General features: G+C 39.0%; 1 protein-coding gene across 1 annotated transcript in view; it reads left to right on the top strand.

Moving 5' to 3' along the window:
• The window catches only part of SPAG17 (sperm associated antigen 17), a 128,455-nt gene that overhangs the window by 97,154 nt on the left and 9,440 nt on the right, over positions 1–21,861 (top strand). Inside the window, exons 34-45 of the mRNA XM_026844081.1 lie at positions 837–964; positions 1,349–1,531; positions 3,832–3,945; positions 5,953–5,998; positions 7,574–7,676; positions 8,086–8,139; positions 11,803–11,905; positions 12,525–12,621; positions 13,880–13,978; positions 15,914–16,065; positions 16,546–16,715; positions 20,516–20,576. Coding sequence (XP_026699882.1) covers positions 837–964; positions 1,349–1,531; positions 3,832–3,945; positions 5,953–5,998; positions 7,574–7,676; positions 8,086–8,139; positions 11,803–11,905; positions 12,525–12,621; positions 13,880–13,978; positions 15,914–16,065; positions 16,546–16,715; positions 20,516–20,576 — 1,310 coding nt within the window. The remainder of the gene's footprint in view (positions 1–836; positions 965–1,348; positions 1,532–3,831; positions 3,946–5,952; positions 5,999–7,573; positions 7,677–8,085; positions 8,140–11,802; positions 11,906–12,524; positions 12,622–13,879; positions 13,979–15,913; positions 16,066–16,545; positions 16,716–20,515; positions 20,577–21,861) is intronic.

Below are 21,861 nucleotides of genomic sequence, written 5' to 3'. Positions count from 1 at the left end.
CTGAATGAAATAATTTTTTGCTATGGTAAAAGGAAAAGAGAAAAATCTCTGAGGGAGACAGAAACATGGGGAAGGTGGAAAGATCAGGAAGGTGGAGAAGATACATACCCGCTGAAAATCCCAGTCAAGAAAACTTGCTCACAACCAGCAGTCATTTATAATAGTAGCACATCTGCTTTTCCAGACTTCATACTCTACTTTTCTTAATACTGCCTCTATTTGCCTTGTCACTTAAAGCTCAAATATTTTGTGTTATTGTGACAAAGTACCTCACTAGTCATACCCATTTTGAAGGCCACCTATGGGATACATAACAGTAGATTAAGTAGATTTGAGGGTTGGAAAAAAACATTTTGAAGAACATTAAAATTAATTAGAACAATAGAAAGAGATAATAAATCATCTCTAATGGAATCCAACCAGTGATCAGATTGTGAAGAATTATTCATGTTCTGAATATGAAGTACTTCTGAGATTAGTATTTGATAAACATGGGTCAATGGTCTGCTCTTCCTTGTTTAGGATACTCCACACACTATACAACTGAGCCATTGCCCAAGACTCAAAGCAAGTAGTTAAACATGGTCTGAGTAATCTGAACCTGTCCAACTATTCTATAATCACCTCAGTGATCCAAGCACATCCATCTATTCTGTAATCACCTTAGTGATCCAGTATTATCTGTAGCCATGAGTATTGCATTTTCACATGGTGATTTACCACTTGATAATAAGGGGTTTTATACTTAGGTAAGTATATTTTTATCTGGAGGTTTGAGACACTTGTCCATCATTTTTGAATTTGAACTGATTCTTAGCAAAATGTGTCTGAACCAGGTGTTTTAAGTATTACTATCCTCCGCCCTTTGGCTGAAGCCTCCCCCTGGGTAAAGAAGAAAGAACCAGAAAGTATTGTTCCTCCAAATCTTCAGTCAAGGACCCGAGACACATTTTCTCCTCCCGAGGTATAATTGTTTCAGAATTGTCTTTTGATGCTTATGCAATAGATATTTGTCATGGGGAGGGAAATGCAGCTCTAAACAATGTGACATTGTCCGGTTCTTAAGCAGGTAGAGCAAGGGACAGGGGATGAAAAATGTAGTCACCTTGGTTGTCTTCTGCTCTTTGTAGGGTGATATAGCAATTTTAGGGGCAGTTCATCTTGCCAGATGAAGAAGTTTTAGAATAGGTAATTTGTGCCCAAGAATCTACTGACTTTATTGTCTAGATCTGTGGTGCTATAAGGCCAGCATGTGCTTTTCAGCTGAGACACATGTTGCTGATACCTGCATTTAGTCACTTAAATAAGTAGCCTCTTCCTCTTTTTGCTTGTTCTTGTCTATGTTCAGAGAAAGACGACAGGACCCTCAGTCAGAACATGGACTTGGAGGGGTCTCTGCATTGGATCCAAAGAGCAGACATGCTTGCCAGCACCTGTGCGAAAATGTCCTAATAAACTCCAAATCCGCCAGCTATTCCAGTATAAGCCACTCAGTGATGAACTAAGAGAAAAGCTGCAGCTTTCCCTTAAGGTAATACAATCACATTTATTCATTCTTTCAGTGAGCAACAGAGAACAGACAAATTAGGAGATATAAATTTGCAGTACATGCCTGAGACAAAAATTCTGCTACTTTGAAGAACAATCAGCATTTCATATGTAGATGGGTGCTCTGAGAAAAGTGTATTTTTGAAGCAGCTCAACTGTATTCATTTATATCTTGTGGAACCTACTTTTCTGTGTAAATACGTGGGATCCAGAACTAACAAGTAGTTTGCTTTCTGCCAGTATTGATATATTATTTTGCTTAGGGTTTGTTTTCCTTCACAAAGCCTTAAAAACATATAAAGTTGGACAAGAATTGCTAACCCACTATAATTCTACAGTTAACTTGGTGATAAGGTCACTGAGACACACTCCAGTTTTGGTTATGTATTTGTTTTCATAAATCAGTACAAAACATTTCCAGGTTCAAGTCTGAGTTCTAAACTCTATAAATGTCTAACAAATAGCTCTGTAGCCTTCTAACAGTGTGTGCCCATCCCTCATGAGTAAGTGGTTCATAACAAGGTGCAAGCTACACCTCATGTGCAAGTGTTCTGAGATGGAAACTGAAAGTTCTGCAGTTGATCCTTGTCAGCATCTTCATAGTTCTCAGTTTTGGTATAAAACTTCAATTTATTTAATTCACATTATGAAGATGCTCTTGAAAGATATTTTAGAGTTAAAAACTCATTCTTACTTACCAAATAGAAATACATGTGTTCTATAATTTATTCAGTTAACATATATTGATAGTGTCATTGCAGACTAAATTTGAAAGTTAACAGCATGTGAAATTTTTGAAGGTAGTAGCATATTGTAGCCAGTCAGGGTTGGTTTTTTTTCGCATTACATTTCAAAGAAGACATGCTTGCAATAAAAAAACATTGCCAGCTGTTCAGCCGTGGGATGTTTGGGATGTGCTAGTCTATTAGAATTAATTTTTACCCTTTTACAGTCTATAAATATATAAAAATTATTCTTTAATGTTCATACTGATCTTTTAAAGGCAACACTGTAAAAAAAATTCCACACCAAAATCCTAAGGTAAGTCTATTAACCAGATATGTTGTTGGCTTTTAGAGAAAGAAGAATGCTGTTTGTTACATTGGGAAGGAAGAATTGTAATTATTGGCACTGCGAAAACATTTGTAATAACTGTGTTAATGTGCAATGGAAATATCCTCAATGCTCATAAATCAGTATTAATCAATGGATTTTTCCAAAAAGAGGTATCTTCAATCTTTAGTCAAATATACACTTTGTCAAAATTAAATCAGGATCTAAAAAAGAAGGTATTCTTGCTTTCTCCATCTTCTTTAAGATTTAAGAGCTATAAAGGAATGAAGAACTGGAACTGGAAACAGATTGCTTCTGCAAACCTTGTCTATTCACAAAGCTTGATACTGCATATAGCTTTCTAGCAGAGTTGTGTGTTAGGACAACCTTCTGTAAGAACCCTTTTTTCCATCCAACTGATCTTCTAAAGCATAAAGAAATCTGGGAAAAGAAAAGCACTTAGTGTGATTCTGGCAAAGTAAACACTTGTCTAAAAACAGAGCTTCCAATTTTTTTCTGAATGTAATTTTTCAATTATGATTTGTAAATTTCCTTTTCCCTAATAGGAGATCAAACAGGAGGGAGATATAGATCACAAAAAATCCTGGAACACCTTTTATTCATAAACTGATCTTAATAATATAGTTGATTATTATTAATAGCATCTATTTACTCAACACATTCTTTTATTCACTCATATGGTTTACTCAGACACTTGCACGCTCACTCATAGTTGCCTCCCTGGTGCAGGGAGGCCAAACCTACCTGCCTTGGAAGCAGGGGGTCACACTGATGGGCCAGGGGCACCTAGACAGCTGGTGGACGTGGTCCAAGTCACACAGTTCATTATGGAATCTAGCGTGTGCCAGTGGCCTGCTAGAGATTCAAGAGACTCTTGATGTCCTTAGTATATTAGTTTTTGCAGATTCAACAGTATTGTTAGTCTTCAGAGTTGATTAGTCCTTGGTCAGCTTTCACCTGCTACCTACTCAGCATGCACCCCTCTCTTCGATGCGTTGGATTTTCTAAAAAACTGTTTCTCTATGCAAACCTTTAGATATCTATATAACCCATTCACACAAATTCACAGAAAGGGCCTTTATGATATTGAGAGGAAGCATATACATCCATTACTTCTACAAACTCTTTTTTCTGTATATGTGACCCCTAAGTCTACCTCTGGAAAGAAAACATTTGCATCTTTCTTGTTCTTTCTCATTATTCTACCAGGAATATTTAGACAATATTTTAAAGCAGGAAAATGATCTGGAAGAGATGAATGTAAAAGAACGAAGAACAGAAGAGGAAAAGCAGAATGCTGCAAGTCTCCTTGAACTGCTTACGGTGAGAAAAATACAATTTTTAACTACTTTTTCAAATAAAACCATTGGATTGCACTGGAAGTGTCAGCCTTAAAACACATTAATAAAACATCCATTAATAAAACAGCAAAACATCCATTAGGATGAGGATGTTTCCAGTCTGTTGTCATTGCAGCTGAAAGATTTGTATTTCAACCACAGCCTCCTCCATAGTGAGAGTTTAAACCCTGCTTTTGGGATAATCCCAAAACAGTCTGGAGGAATATTGTTGTTACTGCTGAGCAGCATTTTTTATTTTTTGTAAAATGTACTGTTAATTTGCACAGATAATTAGAGCATGAAAAGAAAAGGGAGCAGAATACGTAGTGGAAAAGGTGGGTAAATAGGGGAAGAGGGACTTGGGGTAGCAGTCAGGAAGCAGTGAGGTTAGCAGAAGATGAGTGGTGAAAAAAAGTAGGAAAGTTCGAGCAGCAGAAGTGAGTGGAATAAATTAGGATGAATGAGAGAAAGACTACTTACATCTTAAGTAAAGAGTGATCAGTTTGCTCTATTTCAGTTCTTAAATTTGTTTCCTACAGCTTTCTTTAAATTGGGTACCTTGCATGATGTGAATTCACACACTAGATTTTTAGTAGTTATTAAACGCTGTTTTCTTTATAGTCTCATTTAGGAAATACTTTTATTTCCATTTAATCAAATAACATTCAGGTAGTAAATTCAAACATACAGAATTTAAAAAAATCTGGCATTTGAAAAATAAAATCTAAACATGTTAGCTTAAATATTCACTCCTGGATGATCAATCAAGCTTTCAAAAGTGAATGTATTCTAGGAAACAAACATCATCCTAGCTTCAGATTCTAAATTTTAAACCTTGTCGCAACTTGCAAAACATTAAGAATGAGATCTTTTCAGTTTTAAATGTCGTTAATTTCCTTTTCCTAGCTTTCTGGGTAGATTTATAACTTTACTTTTTTTTTTTTTCTCTCCTGTACAAGCTTAATAAAACCCCATGTAATTCTAGAATTTGTCTCTGAACTTTTTAGCCAAGTTGGCATTTTCATTTGCTGAAACTAAGGCCTAATTTTTGATACTACAAGCTTTCATATATATATTTTTGCTCAGTACTTTCTAGTGACATACAAGTCCTAAAAAGAGAGTAAATATCTAGAAAACAAAACAAAACAAACCCGGAAGGAACTCAAACTTTTCTGGAAAGAGGAACATAGAGAAGTGATCTATCCATAACTCCATCTGCCTCTATCCTCTAGGCAGATACTTATTTGCTCTGATGAGATCCAGGTGCTGAATCTCACATGCTACTCAGTTCAAATGAACTTGTCTAGTGACTAATTATTGTTGATTGTCCCAGCTACCATGAGCACATTTCCAGATTTCACATTGGACAACTCTTTCCTGAGCAGTAGAGTCTCACTGTGGATCTGCTGTGACTCAGGAATTGGTGTCTCACTCCTCTCAAGTCTCCACTGTTCCCCAGCTCTGTTACAACCTAGACTGCCTGGTCACAGGAAATCTGGTTTTCAGGTAACTGCTTCAAGGACAGCATGAGAATAAAGGAAACAGCTAAGTTTAGAGTCTCTTACCCCTCAGACACTTTACTGTAAACCAACCACAAGAGAGCTCCTACAAATTTCTGAATACATTTCCCATTTGACTTCTTGCTGTGACCATGAGTTTTAGATCTGGTTCAAATCTTTTGCAGAAGGATTTGAGTTTGATTATGAATTGGCTTAGCTGATTTAGTAAGCAGCAACTATATAAAATAAAAAGCCATCTGTGAAGTAGGTCATCAAGAAGGAAACTAATACCTGTTTAGACCAGCGAAATCGTACTTAATTTCATTTTTTCCCAGCTCATGTTTTCTAACACACTGAAATACCTCCATTCTTGTAGTCACATTTTCAGGCAACAAGGTAACACTTGTTTAGGATGGGAACCCTTTGAACAAGATGCTGTTTGTGTAAGGTCTGTTTCTCATGTGATCACAGTTATTCCTTCTTCATTGCAGTCCTTCCCGAACTGGGAGAAGTCAACTGAAAATCTCAATGACAGAGGTAATAAAAATTGAGTATCTGTCTTTTAAAATTGTAAAATATCACAGTAAGTTTTAAAGTACTGCAGTATTATTTTTAAAGAGGGAACATAAAGGTGAATTCATCTATGTGCTATCTATGAGCTTCTGTGTGATCTTCACAGGTGATTAGAAATTGTTAGTATCAATGGTTCAGTACCTCTGAAAACCAATTCCTGTGTTTAGGCATGTGTATTTGGGATTTTGACACACATTTCCACATGCATTGAGTTTTCTTAGGTATAAGAAACATGACAAGTATCAACTTCCATACAAGTTTTTCAAAGCAACTAGATAAACCCTGGTTATTTATTACACTTGAAAATCTGATCTCAAACAATCATGTGTTTTGCTTATGTTAACCTTGCCTAAGGGAAAAGATGGAATGGTGTATTAGCTTTCCCTCATAAACTTACGTTAAAGCTTTTATAAGATACTCGTTAACATTTATAAGTGTTTTCAATATGTACAAATAAAAATTAAGATGTTTGTTTCTTTTAAAAATCCATAAGCCTTTTCCATAAGAAAAATTCCGTAGTATTCAATCCCCTAGTGATGCTAGCCTTTTAGTGTTATTTTTCTGCCCTTCCTGCCTTGTCAAGAGTATTTCTACTTGTTAAAAAAAGCTTATTGTGCAAAGTAAATAGAAACTGTTGCAAGAAATGCTTGCTACACAGTTTTCTGATTTAAGTGGACATGCAATTTTAACATAATATTAACGAAGAAGATAGTGGGAAAGAAAACTTTTAAAGAGGTAAAAACAGAAAAAGCAGAAAAATAAAAGTATATTTTATGGTGACAAAGCTGACCAAAAAACCAAAATTTTAAGTTTGCAATTACGTAATTCTTGAAACACTAGGAGATACTGCCATAGTCAAATATATCTCAAATACTCAAGTTTTGCCAAAGAAATTTGTTTTCTTTGGACTCACAGTTTAGGTTCAAGGCATGAACAACACATTTTATAAAAGATGTCAGAGAACAAGAAAACACTTCATTAAAGCCCCAGAGCTGGTCACAATCTTAAATATGGAATGATTGGCTTTTCTCCATTATACATATTTAAGTAGTAGTTCCTTCCATGAGAATGTTGATTATGGCTGCTTCACAGCCACAATTAAGCACAACTTAAGTAAGCTGAAAGTAATAAAGGTCCCTGAAAGCCCACATTATTTTCTTCAGCTGGAGATAGAGACCTGGAACACTGTTCTGTAGTCAGAAAGTGTCTGAACGTCAGCAACTTTTCCTCTTCACAGGTATTTGATTTGTATCTTGAAAGAACAAAAAGATATTTCAGGAAATACAGGTGGGGATATGAACTCAATCTGCTTCGTGTGCTTTCTACATTGAACTGAATTAATTTCCTATATGCTAACATTCTGAACTTGAGTTTGGAATTAAGTTCTTCTGCCTTTTTTCTCGCAGTAATAAAGAATGATAGGTTTTCATCAAGTGACAAAAAGATGCATTAAAAATATATCCTTTTATGGTTTTTATTCATAACATTCAGCAGTGCTTAGCAGAACATACACATTCATTAATACTGTTTACCTTGCAGCTCACGTAACTGAGCTGTATGAACAGGCAGTGGCTTCTCAGCACCAGTATCACACAGAGAAGACAATCACTGTGCAAAGAGAGGACCAACAGCAGAGGTTCAGGTAGGACAGACTAGTGAGAACTGATGCAAATGTAAATAACACAAGATGGAACCGAGCACACAGGCAAGGCAGTGTGCTTTAGTGATGTCATTAAGGACCAGGACCTAGCTCTCTGATACATATCACATTTCACTAGCTTTTCCTATGATTATTTTGTTCCTCTGTGCCTCTCTTTCCTTATCTGAAAGATACTTTAAAGTTTCTTGGAAAAGGATTTTGAGGGTTTGTTTGATTGAATAATATAATAAAAATGCAGATATGAGCAAACAATTTTGTGCAAACATAACATACTCTCATAAAGAGCATTTTCTTTCCAGCATTACAAAAATACTTATTTACAAGATACTTATAGAACATAATGCTAGTTTTCTCATTTTCACTACTTTTTTTTTCTTTCCTGATTATTCAGCCCAGAAGGAGTAACACCAGTGTCCAAGTGGCAGAGCAGACTAGAAGAGCACAGGTAATAGTATTAGTAGGACAGAAAATTATTTATTTTATGAGCCTACTGAAGTCTGCTTTTGGAAAGACTGTTACTGATTTCACCAGGTCTTGGGTAATGGTCCAGTGGCTTGCTAGCAAATAATGGGGTGTTCTCTGCAACAGAAAAGCTGAATGGATGGCTTGAGTGTCATTTTTTTCAAAACCTAGCAGTGCTACTGTTAACATGCTATTCAAAACAAGGCTGAAGCCTGAAGCTCTGTATTCTGTTTTCTGGTTCTGCCACCAGTGTGGAAAATAATTTATATTTTTAAATGCTGATGCTTTAGTTTAAGATTCAGGTATTCCACAAATCCCAGCTGATTTTCCAAATAGAACCCCAGACATATATCTATCGCATCTATCAGCTTCAAAGCATCTCAAGGCAAAACTGTCCCAGCTCTCTCAGCCTCTCCTCATATGAAATATCCTCCAAGCCCTAAATCTTGTGGCCCTTCTGTGTATCAGGGGGCACAGAAACAGACACAGTACTCCACATGTGGTTTCACCAGTGCTGAGCAGAAGGGAAAAATTCACCTCCCTGGACCTCTTGAGAGCATTCCTCCTCACGCAGCCCAGGATTCTGCTGGTGGTATTTTCCACAAGGACACACTGTTGATTCATGTTCAGTGTGGTGTCCAGCAGGACTCCTAGGTCCTTCTCCGCAGAGCTGCTTTACACTGGTGGGCAGGGTGGCTTAAGTCCCCCATGAGGACCAGGTATTATGAACCTCATTGCCCTCTACAACTACCTAAAAGGAGGTTGCAGAGAGCTGGAGATGAGGTTCTTGTCCTATCACTTGTTACATGGTTCAAGAAGGAATGGCCTCAAGCTGTGCCAGGGCAGGGTCAGACTGGCTCTTAGGAAGTATTTCTTTGCAGAAGGGGTGGTTGGGCGTTGGAATGGGCTGCCCAGGGCAGGGGGGGAGTCCCCATCCCTGGAGGGGTTGACCCAGCGCTGAGGGATCTGGTGGAGTTGGGAACAGTCAGTGTGAGGTTAATGGTTGGACTGGAGGACCTTCAAGGTCTTTTCCAACCAAGATGATTCTGTGATTCTGTGAACATGAGGCTTCTTCCAGTTGTCTGAAGAAAGCCACATCTACCACTTCTTCCTGATCAGCTGGTCTATAGCAGAGAGACACTCACAACAATGTCATCCATGTTGGTCTGCCCACTAATCCTAACCTCTCAGCTGGCTCATCACCCATCCCCAGGAAGAGCTCCACACTTCCCAGCTGCTCTCTTAAACACAGGCCAAGTTCCCCTCCTTACCTTCTTGGTCTGCCCTTCTAAAGAGCTTGTACCCATCCACACAGCACTCCATTCATGTGAGCTATCCATCCACTTCTCTGGGATAGCAGGAAGGTTATCACCCTGTAGAGTGCGCACAGACAGAATTCTTCCTGTTTGTTACCTGTGCTGCACAAAGTAGCATACATTTCAGAGAGGAACCCAGCCCTGCTGATTGCCCAAAAAGGGTCTGAAAGCTTTTCCCACAGTGCCATCCCATACACATTTCCTTATTTACATGCATATGCTTGGTGTGACCCCACTTCAGCTCTGTTTAGTTGAGTGTGAAGTCCCTTCTGTTCACATCACCCAGGCCCTTTGCTTGCCTACCACATCCACTGCCTCCTCACTTGATTGTTGAGGCTTCTCTCCCTCCCCACCTCATTGCACCTATAAAGGGCAGGATACAGTCATGGTTTACAACTTGGAAACGCAGCTGCATTTCTAAGAACATTTTAAGAGGTAAAATGTGTGGACAGTAGGTAAACTCATTATCTTTAAGAAGAACTTTAAGATTAGGGTCATCTTAAAAATCAATGCTGCACTAAAGCAAGGCCTGTTTTGCCACGTTTGAATGTTCTACGTTGGGAATTACCTGTATCTCAATTTCCTGTTTGTAAAGTATTTCTCATGGGAGTTCTGAGGCAGGTGCTATATTCTTCAGATCAGAAGTGCTTTTACAGGAGGAAATGTGTGTGCATATGTGTATGTATATAAATGTAAAAATCTTTGTAACACTGAAAGTTGTATTTAAGGGTGAACTTCAATTTTAATTCTTAATCCCCTTGATTTCACTGGCCCCAAATTTGTAAAAAAAATGCCCTTTATCTCCTGCTTATAAGTGGTGAAGCTGTTTGATGAGATCAAGAAAAAAATCTATATAGATGCTTGAAACAGCATATATTGCTAAAATTTTATTGCTGAAAATGTACATTTCATAATCAGATGAATTTTCATGAGATTTTCTGATCAGTTATCAAAAGTCACTGGATTTCAGTCTGCAGATTTGGTAATTCACAAAAGCATTTGAAAAAAAATAGGAGTGATCTCAAAGCCTCTATTAACTGAGAGAAAAATACTATTTTGGGAAAGGAAGTTTACTAAAAGATTTTTATTCTGTGGAGAGACATAATTATATTGCTGCATTATACAATTCTTTAGGACCACACAAAAACTTCTAATTTAAGCACTGTGCATTGAAACCTTTATCATTTTCAGTTCTAGAGGAAAGGGCATTATGAACCTGATGAAATGTCACATTCCGCAGTGTAATCGGGCAGGACTGCTTAAGTTTGAAGAATTAAAAATATGTATTTAATTTATGCTGAAATAGAAAACCTGAAACATGAGCTAGGATTAATATGGAGAAAGTTATCAGTAATATACCTTCATTCACAATGGAATTAAAATAATTATAGTGACAGCTATGTAGATTCACTATTTCTTACATTAAACAGAATAACTTGAAATGGTGGTGAACTAATATTATGAGCATAAACTTGTTTTTTCTTTCTTATTTTTGTGAAAGATTAAATAGAAATCGAAAACTAAGTTATTTTCTGAGCTGCTTCTTACTTGATTTCTGACTTGCCTAAGATTAAAAAAACTTACAATTTCAGATTTATATTTTAATAGAGCATTTTACACTGGTTTGCATTCTATTTAAAGAATTACTTTAAATACATATATCTGAGTAGCCAGCACCCAAGAACATTGTGTAATTCTGGCTCTAAAGCCGGTGTCAAAACTCTCAGTATGATTAAGAATGATAATTTCAGAGCTGATCTTAAACCCTGCAAGTCAGTAGTGCAAAACTGGACTAAATCAGGCTGAAAATATCACTGGTCTTTACTCTGAATCTTACCTTCAGAAGTTTGAACAGCTTTTTCTGTATCCATCAAGTTTTTCTGCGATAAAACAATTAGATTAGTTTTATATTACAAATTTTATCAGTGCATCTGAAATACCAGTTCTCAGATTAAATGTTTGTTGTAAGGTTGGAAAGAAGCTATTGGCAGTCTCGGACATATTCCACGAGATTTAGAGAACTGGAGGAGCTCTTCATAGCAGCCAACCCACTGTCCATATGCATTTTGGTCAGCCCCTCCATCAATCATATCCTCCATATCTGAGGAGGACACTGTCTGTGTGTGCCGGACCAGCCTGTTCTTGATCTATCTACTGAGAAAATTGCAGTTACAAGAATATCGCTTGATGTGATTAACCAGGGGAGAAAATACCACTTGCCTTTATCAATTCCATTCCTCAATGTTTTAAACTTAATACTGAAAAACAGTGAACTCAGTATAATGCTTTTTTCTTTGTTTTCCTTACCAATGATGTTAAAACTTACTTAGGAAAAAACTTGATGAAGAAAAGAAGTCTTTAATGGCAATGAGAAACAAAATAATCCCTCCATATTTTGAATCAGAATTCAGCAAGGAGTTTTTCCTAAAAAAGGTAATGTAACAGCTGAAAACTGTATGAGTTTGTGTTAGGCCAGGTAGTTTCTGCCATACTCCCACAAAGACAGTTGTGGGTTTACATGTCAGCCTCAATTTATCTCAAGAAACCATTACAGAGCGTAGTCATGGCAGAATTAATACTGGGAATTACATGCCTTTGTCAAAGGAAACATATCTTGGAGATGGTATATGTACATTGAGTACAAACTGTGGATTCCTTACATAAACTCTGGAGAGACTCTGATTCAGAGCAGGAGCTGAACCTCAGGTCTTTGCACTTACTCCTCAAAAACCTCTTTCTGCTAACTAGAAAGGGAATTAGTAAAACTAACCCTCCTGATTTAAAGGTGGCTTTGGGATCTTTCCTGTCGTAATCTCACCTGACAAGTGATGTAAGTGCATAAAGCATACTAAAAAATGTACTTTGGAATCTGAGGTATACTTATGTATAATTATAAAATAATTACCACTTTGGTTCTGGTTATTGGTTTCCTTTGCACTTTGTTTTTTTGTTTGTTTGGGTTTTTTTCCCCAAAAGGGTTGGGGCTGTCTGCTGGGATTTTTTCTAAATGTTTAGTTGGGAGACCTAAGCCCTCTTTCTTACTTTTCTGTAGTTTCCTGATGTGGAAGCACTGTCTATGGAACTTCCTCCAGTTCAAAAAAAAGGAAGTGGGAATTTCCCTCTAGAGATGAGCAAAAAACCCAGTAGAGGTAATCTACTGTCTGGCAACGTTTTAGTATCATCTTCATTGTTTTATCCAGTTATTTCATATTGCAGTTAAATTTAAGATTACACTCTCTGACCCCACATATTCCCAATCATTTTGACACAGAGACTACTTGGCTATATCTATTCTGATACATGACACATACCCAGCAGCACTCCCTGACATTGAGATCCACCAGTATGGAGTAGGCTGTGTAAATTCTGTTTCCCAGAACAAGATGGCCTTTTCCCTGGCCAAAACTAGTGTACCCAAGAGCATTTTTGGGGAGATTGCTAAATTGTGCAGTCAGTGTCATACCAGTGCTCTTAATAAATTAACAGTATAGATTAGCATGTTCCAGTATCTGGGAATGTTCCTATTAAATCCATTAATATTAATGTGGTCTGTGAAACTTCTATATTTATTGTATTAAAGGAGCCTTTGCAGATATCACTGAATGTGAAAGTGCCATCAGCTTTGGATGAATGAGGGGTGGATGGATGCAAAATGTGCAAGAAAAACTTAAATGAAATAAGCAGTAGCTAGGGGTGGATGAGCAAGAACCAACAAGGCCAAGTTTAGAAAAAGACCGGTATGATTGTAGGAAAAAAATATGGGAGATGGAATTCTGAAATTCAGTGGTAAGAGGGGCTGCTTGAAGACTGCAGCAAAAGCAATATGGAAGAGGAAACGTGCAGGCTAAAGATAATTTGAAGGATATAGGAAGAGTGTAGTGACTGGATGACAGGAAGCAGTGAAACAGTGAACCACCATCTTAGGTTTGAGCTTTACAACACTGAGAGGAATCCTTCAGTTCTGTCTGAAAAGCAGCCTTGAGAAGTTACTGAAATCACATAGTGAAATTAAAAGTTATACACAACAAAGGATCAGATCAGGAAAGCAGTCCTCTGTGGGGCTTTATCAGACCCTACTAATTCCCATATTTCCTCATTTTGCAATCACCAGAAGAGCTGTGTTGGATTGTCCGTTAGCCCTCTATGACTTATTGCTCAGTTAGCCGGAGAGCAAAAAGTGACTGATCACAGGAGACACATTTTTTATTTTTGTTGCCCAGTGGAGTAAAAATGTGGCATGCAAAATTTACCTAGCCTCTCATGGCTACATAGCTTTCAAAGACTGTCTAAATGAAAGTGCTAAAGACTTTGTGATTTTTTTTTTATTTTATTTTATTTTCATGTTTATGAAAATGGTAACAATCATGAAAAACACTTGTCACAGTATGCTGTTATTTTTTCCTTTAGCATCTGAATGTCTCAATACCATGAGTGATTCCTCACCTTCATCTGGCCTTCTGCTGCAGGCTCCTTCCAAACAAAATGAAGGTTCCAGCAGCACAACAGGTAAAGCTGCCTTCCAGAATGTTGTTTGGAGAAGGTTAATAACTATTTTCTTATAACTTTTTGCAAAATATTTACAATAGAAATTTAAAACCACTTATCTCTGTTCAGCATTCTGAATACACCTGAGTGCAAGACTGGAAGAAAGGGAGAGAGGTATAAAACTAATGGGAGAGATTCTCTCCTTCACCCTAGGAGACTGCTGTAGCAACATGGGGATGATGGGGATGGCAGAACTGCAGACAAAGCCAAGAAGTAATTTCTCTACTAACAAAACTTGCACAAGCCAATTTTTCCTACTCATTAAGGCCTGTGACAGAAGACTCCAGTAGAGTTTGCTGTGGTTACATGATCTTTGCCTTTTAAACATCCCAGTTCAGTTTTGTTTTCCTTGCTATGTCTACTGTTCTCACTTAATTTATGCATCTGCATGTGGTGACAGCCTTGGATGATCACCCACTGGAGAGCCACCAGTCTGTTTTAATTAGCCCCAACCTTTGGTTCTCACATAATGCCACACCAGCTGAGCTTTGGCAGTGCGTACTTGCAAAATCTATCATTGCATCCCATAGTTGGAGCTTCCCTTCTCCCCTCCTTTCCTTCCCACAATACCAATACCCTTTCTTAGTAACGGGACTCTGCAAGAGCTGTTGCCTTCAAACTTCCCAAATTTGCACTGTTATTTATGCATAATCCATAGACCTCAGGGCAGATGTACTAACCTGTACTTCCAGAGCCCACCGGGTGCGTACAAAAGGAACAGCAGCTTGGGGGGGATGGGGGGAGGGTGTATGTGGAGAGAGAGATGCCAAAACTACAGAAACTTATAATATCAGAGCATATATGTTGCTTATCTTTAGGCAAGAAAAAGAAATGCTAGTGTTTTTTCCATCATGTCCATGCTTAGCTTTTTTTTTATAAGATCTGGGCATTTGCTGTGTAGATTGGGAAGCCTCTCTCTGCCACCTACAGTTCTGTTGTTTGGAATTAAGAGGGGAATCTAGAGAAGATGCTATTTTCAACATTTCTGCCTCCTCACAATGACTAACTGACCAGACTTAGCTTTCCAGCTAGACAGTGCCTGCAGTCCAAACTGAGTAAAAACCATTCTCTTCCATACAAAATGCTGATCTAGAGATTGACCTGTGGTGAGAAGACAGCCACCATAATTGTCTTGTGTTTTTCTTTCAGAGATTATCAGACTTCACAACAAATTACATGAACCTTAGGCCATCAAGCAAAAGAAGTTGTATTTAGATCTGAGTTGGTCTGCCCATCCCTGTGCTCAGTATATCTCCATTATGCAGTAGAGCACAGTTCAAAGATGAAAAGATAGCTAAGATCATCTCAACCCCAGAGTCAGAAGCATACACGTCATCCATACAAATGAATTGTTGCATTCAAGACAAAAAAATCGTGCTCAGAGACAGGGCTTCCTAGTTGGTTGTGGTGGCAGAGCTGTACTGCTTTGGGGCCTGGGCTGGAATTTGTTGTTAAATGAACATACAGATTTGAGTTGACCAGCCTGGGTATTTCTGCACAACTGGTGGTTGTGCTGTGCAGGCATGCCTTTGCCTTTGGAACAGTAATGTCCTCAAGTTTGATTTTAGTGCTTGGGGTTTTGTACCCCCTCTTCTGGTTTTAATCACTTTCACAGGTATTTATATTTTCGTTGCAAGTTTCCACTGTGATGCTTCCAACTAATTAGTTCTAATAATTACAGTACAACTTATTAGTTATATTTTAATTACTTGCTACTATTAGGGGGTTTCTTAATGCATTTCTTGACCTCTTAAATAAAAATGAGACCAATTCTTCTGTCCTTGTGCTAATCAAATGCTTTTACAGAAAATAAAAATCTTATCTGATCAAGAACTTTAGGACTAGGGTGAATATGATGATTAGTTTTTCATGCTTTTGGAAATCTTTCCTTTCCAGACCTAAGCAATGCTGCAAGATCACAAGAGACACCCTTTCAACGTAAAGTTCAGAGTCTGCTGGTGAATGCTGCAGGACAGCCAAGGAAAGAGAAAGTGAAATTACCATCATCCCTTCAAGGGAGAAAACCAAACTCCATACCAAACAAAAAGGTAAAACAATACCTTTGTTGTTAATATCCTCTCAATCTTCTCTTTTGCATAAAATCTTCACTCCGGAGTAATACTGGAAAGTATTTTGAATCTGTTTACTGAAACATAGTGGTTGCAATTTATGTATAAGTTTAATGGCAATTCTAAAAGTACCTTTCCTCTCAGCTGCTAGGACAAACTCATATGCCAAAAACATAGTTCTGCACCAAGCACCTGTATAAAAGCACTGATATCGAAAAGAGACAAGAGTCCCACTACCCTGGGACATCTCAATGGCTTAAAAATGTCTGAAAATTAAGACCACTATAAATTGCAGACAACATTCAAAGTGCCTCTTCAGGTTTTTCTCAAATTAGGATGTCTTTTTGTAATTCTTCAGGATGAGTGGACAGTCAAATGTAGGCTAAGTAACTCTGAACTTAACTTGATGGCCACCAGCTTTCTCTGTCATCTAATTTAATTTTAATTCTGTTTGCAAAGATAGAAGATCCTGCTGCAGGCAAGGTCAACACATCTTCTCTTGCAACAGCAAGACAGCATCTTAGTGGCTTCCATCTTATTCCAACCAGAGTGACACTCGGAGTCCTAAAGGAAGGCTATACCTATGCAACCACCGTGATCCTGAAGAATGTTGGTGTGAACTTCTCAAGGTTAGTTTGAATTTTTAGTACCTTTGGTTTATAACTGTCCAAACATACATTGCTTGTTAATTGTCAACTTTCTGATCTGCTTAACTTTGATAACAAATGGTATTTTTATATGTGGAGTCATTTGATAATGACTTGCATAGAGGAGAGGAGATGATGTTAGAAATACTTCAACATTATTTGTATATTAGTGTTACTAGGAAAATAGAAAGCAGTAAGAAATAGCAGGTCCTGTATGCATAGTCCTGGCCCACTGCAGCTGATTGACTGGTTTTTATTGAAGCTCTTTGCTTCAAGGAACAAAGTCTTTCATAGTAACCAGCACTACATTTGGCTTTGGGAAATGCAGCTGTATTCAGGTAGACACATGTCTTTAGCTGCACTGAGAACCAGCTCCAGTGATGACACTGGGAACAAGGAGAGGCCGAGGATGAAATAAAGCATTTATTTGTGCACACGTTTCCCTTACTGTTACCCCTGTCAGTGCGTGGGACAAAATAGCACTGCACTGCCTTCCCAGTGGGGTGTGGACAAGTAAATCCATTTCTAGGTCTGCAGTCCAGCAGATTGTCTTGTGCCCTGCATGACAAATCCCAGGAAATTAACATATGTACTCAGCTCTGGTTTAAAGAATATATAAATACAGTAAGAAAATGCTTGTGATTGCTCTTCTCTACTTAGAATTCCCCTGTTGAGTGACTGCACATACATTCATTTAGTCAGTCCCACACCAGCACAGTTCCAGTGGTTTTACTTTAGCATTATTCAGGCAGGTGTGCTTATGACCACTGTCCTCTCAGGTGCCATAAATGTGACAAAAAAAAGGGAAAAGCATATTCCTCCCATTCAGTTTGCTCAACTGCACTTACCTTAGCAGTGCTATATATACACCTTGCTTTTTAGTTTAGAGGAGAGCCTGCAACACAGTCTCTTAAGTCCTTACAGCTTCTGGGCTTCCACTTAAGGTTTGTCACTTAAAAGAAGCTTCATTTGAATGGTTATAATCCCTCCAGATGGTTTCAAGAATTGCAGTACTCAGCAGGAAGCTTTCATTTCACATGGCTCAAAAGCCTCAGGAGCCAAAAAACCAAGTTTTTTAAATTCCTGTGTTCTAAGATAGCAATTTCCACTGAAGTTTTCCAATGTCAGCCTCTCACTCCCACCTATTCTCCATCACCACCTGCAGCTGGAGAGGTTGTTAGTATATTTACTGAAAGTTGCTATTTAGGCCAACCTCATCCATTTGTCCTAATGGACAGTTACATACAGTTCTTTCAGAAACTTAAAGAGTAAGCCAGGCTTGGACCACTCCTGTTATATGGACCTTTTTTCTGCTAGACCCACAGATCCCAGGAGAGGGAGGCTAACTGAAAGCATGGACATAAACGTCCTACTATCATGTTGGTCATCCATTCAAAAGCTGGTTCTTCTTCTCAGCACTGGTGATAAATAGTTTTTGTTTTTTCCTGCAACATTAGCACTGGTTTAAGGAAAACAGTAAGGAGGGCATGAAACATTCTTGGGCTTGAGCATGCAAGTTTTATGGCCTTGATATGCTGCAGCTTCTGGATCCTATTTCTTCGGAGCACTCTTCACATGAGTAAGCACCTGCCAAACTTACCTTTTCTGGATGCAGATGACCTACAGTTTGATGTCCTCTTTAATAAGAGAGTGGAAAGAGGTGTCACAGTGACACTATCTCAGCAGTCACAGCATCCCTTTACTATGGTACCTGTCTTGTCCCACGTGGTGGGTTATGAGGGGGGTGAATCTTTTGAATTCCCCAGAGCCTGCATGCCAGTGGAAAAGCCAGTCTCTGCTCAGCAGAGCTGCAGGGCAGGCTGAGTCACCATGATGATTCAGAGGAAAAACTGTGCTGGTGACTTCATTAACTGACCACTTTACTAAGTGAATGGAGACAATTTGGCAACAATCAACTGATAACCCTTCTGAGAATAAATAAAGGCGCTTTGGCAATGAGACCCATCAATGACCAACCGATCGCAAATCAACTCCTACAAAACTTATACACATAAATATGTGTAAGAGAGAGAGAACAGAAAGAGGAAAGAGAAGAGGCGGGGATACAAAAATCACCACCCTTGGATCCCATGTTGTCACAGAGTAGCCAGCGTGGTCCATAGGTGGCAGGTCAACAAAGACACAGGTGGGGTATTGCCTTTATATAGTCTTTTTTATGACTGCCCAATAGGCTGTTTCAGAAAGTTCTTGTTTTCTCTGGCTGGTACCTGCACAGTGAGGCAAGTTCTGTCTCTGGCCAACACCAGGAGGGAGAAGGAGAGAAATGGCCCACTGCCCCATCTCTGCAGAGCAACCCACTTGAGTTTGAGACATCCTCTTTACCAACAGTTGCTTGCTTATGAACAGTATGTGACACTACCACAGTGCTGGAGTGAAATAAACATTTATTGTTCTTCCTCCTTGGGTAGCTAATTATCATCAAAAGAGGACCTCATAGGAGACTTACCCTGCTGGGATCATCATGATCTCTTGCGAGTACTCAACCAACTAGATGCTTTAGCAATCTATTCAAAACTAGCTGAGAGACTACTGTACAGCTTCTTCTGCCAGGATGGATGGCAGATTACTTTTTTTTTTAATCAGACTAGTTGGATACAGCCTCCAAGAAACATTTTTTACGTTAATGCACATTTAAGTGTCACGGCACATGCCATGATAAATCAGCAGATCACAGACCAACATCCTAGAGCTGAAGATGTGCAAATTACATTTTATTTTATTTTTCATGTCAGGGCACTATCTGTAGACAGTCAGGAAAAATACCACCATGATTCTGATACATCCAACTTATCTTTTAAGCCTTTTGAGAAGAAAACTACGTGTCTGGCTGCTGAATGACATCAGAAAATGCTGAGGGCAGGAGTAGGGCCAAGGGTGGGCAATTCTGAGTGCTGTCTGCCTCGTGCTGAAGCCAAAACTTTTTCCGTGACAGGGTCAGTAGTTAACTATGCACCTTCCAAACTATCCATGCAATAACCTGAACTTGCTGGACATCCTGACAAAAATCAAGCCAGGTTTCTCATAACAGTCAGCACTCCAGAGAAAGCACAGGAATTCTGAGAGCCTGTTTGTAAGTCTGCCAGAGCTTTCCATATCCTAGGAATGCCTCTTCTGCGTTTCCTTTAACAGCTTCTGGTGCATGTGCATGCTGGTAACTGTTCTTTAGGTGGAAATGAAAACCACAGAATAAAGTCCAGAGCCTTGCAAAAGTAGAGGTCATACCTGCTCTAATGATCTTTAGAGATTTTAACAGGGAAAATTGTGGGCACAGGACTGCACAGATATGAAACAATCAGAAATGAGGAAGTGGACGTACTGCCTTAGTGGGTACTGTGAAATTAAAGACAGTTTACACAAAATTTATACCAGTATCATGCATTCTGCAATAGAATCATATCAAAGCACATGAAATAAAGATCATTAAGGACTTCTGGGTGTGCAACACACAGGTGTTTGCCAAGACATAGTTTGTCCTTCAGCTTCCTTTGTGTATGCGGGCTTAGAATGCTGATCTTTCATGGTCTGTTGTAAGGACCGGGCAGTGTAACAAGCTCTTCAGAGACTGTCTGGCCCATTAATCTGCTCCTTTTGGGTTTTTTTTTTTGTTAGAAACCTGAGCCTTGGTGAGAAGCCCGCTGTAGCCCAAGCTGTACAGGAAGGATGAGCTAACAAATTCTGCTGCTGTTTGCATGCTTCCCAGCACTGCCTTCTGCCTGCCTGAGACATTTTCTGGAAAACTGATTCTCTTCTCTTTCTGACAGGTTTCAGGTGAAGCAACCACCTCCACACACAGGACTGAGAGTGATGTACACACCAGGACCTGTACGTTACACAGATCTTTTGGGTTTTGCTAGACTTAGTTGGCCCTCAGGCCCTTGAGAATAGTCAGTGTGAGGTTAATGGTTGGACTAGATGATCTTCAAGGTCTTTTCTAAACTAGATGATTCTGTGATCTAGGGGTTTTCTCACACCAGCTGCCTGGAAATAGAGCTGGCAGGGTACATGATTTGTTTAAAATTATTTGAAGTGATGCTGCCTTCCACTGTCCCTCTGCTGCCTTCAACCAAGCACCCCACGTGCTCTGAGTCTCAGAGCCTGCACCAGAATGCAGAGGGATAAACACGCTTAAGTTCAGTGGAAAATAGCAGGTCAAGCACTGAGGTTAAAGAGAGCTTTTTTTGAAGTAAACAGGATACTTGACCACTACCTCTGAGTTTTCCCATCCTTCAGGGTATCTGTTATATCTGCTCTGTCTTAGGCCTAGACTTTATTTCCTGTCTTGATACCTTCAAGAGTTGAACCTAGTAAACTCTTCCATCAACTATTTCTTCTCCTGCTTGCAACTATTCTCCACCTTATGTCTTTTACCTAGCAAAGCACCATAGCACATGAAATTGCCCCAGTAAGTAGGAAGCTTTCACAGTTACTGCTTTTATTCAGTCTCTCTCTTCACCTCTGCATTGTATCTGAATAAATATCATGCTGGCTGGTATCCTCACAGCATCCAGGTAATACCAAGCAATATCCTTGCCACTGTTTTTACATGCATGGAATCAAAAAGCACTGGCTTTTGCAAGGAGGCAGAGTCAGAATGCAAGTTAAACCTCCTACTCCAGAGCCCTACCCACAACTCAGTACTTAAAATCACAGAATCGTAGAATAGTTTGGGTTGGAAGGGACCTTTAAAGGCCATCTAGTCCAACCCCCCTGCAACGAGCAGGGACATCTTCAACCAGATCAGGTTGCTCAGAGCCCCATCCGACCTGACCTGGAATGTTTCCAGGGATGGAAACATCTACCATCTCTCTGGGCAACCTGTGCCAGTGTTTCACCGCCCTCACATTAATTTCTTATATCTAGCCTAAATCTATTCTCTTTTAGTTTAAAACTGTTACTCCTTGTCCTATCACAACAGGCCCTACTGAAAAAGTTTGTTCCATCTTTCTTATAAGCCCCCTTTAAGTACTGAAAGGCTGCAATAAGGTCTCCCCAGAGCCTTCTCCTCCAGGCTGAACAGCCCCAACTCCCTCAGCCTTTCTCCCCAGGAGAGGTGTTCCATCACTCTGATAATTTTTGTGGCCTCCTCTGGACCCGCTCCATCAGGTCC

The sequence above is a fragment of the Athene cunicularia genome (genome assembly GCF_003259725.1).
Source record: "Athene cunicularia isolate RWA chromosome 1 unlocalized genomic scaffold, athCun1 chr1_part1, whole genome shotgun sequence".
Taxonomy (NCBI): domain Eukaryota; kingdom Metazoa; phylum Chordata; class Aves; order Strigiformes; family Strigidae; genus Athene; species Athene cunicularia.
The sequence above is the reverse complement of the archived record's forward strand: the minus strand, read 5'-3'. Positions and strand labels throughout refer to the sequence as shown.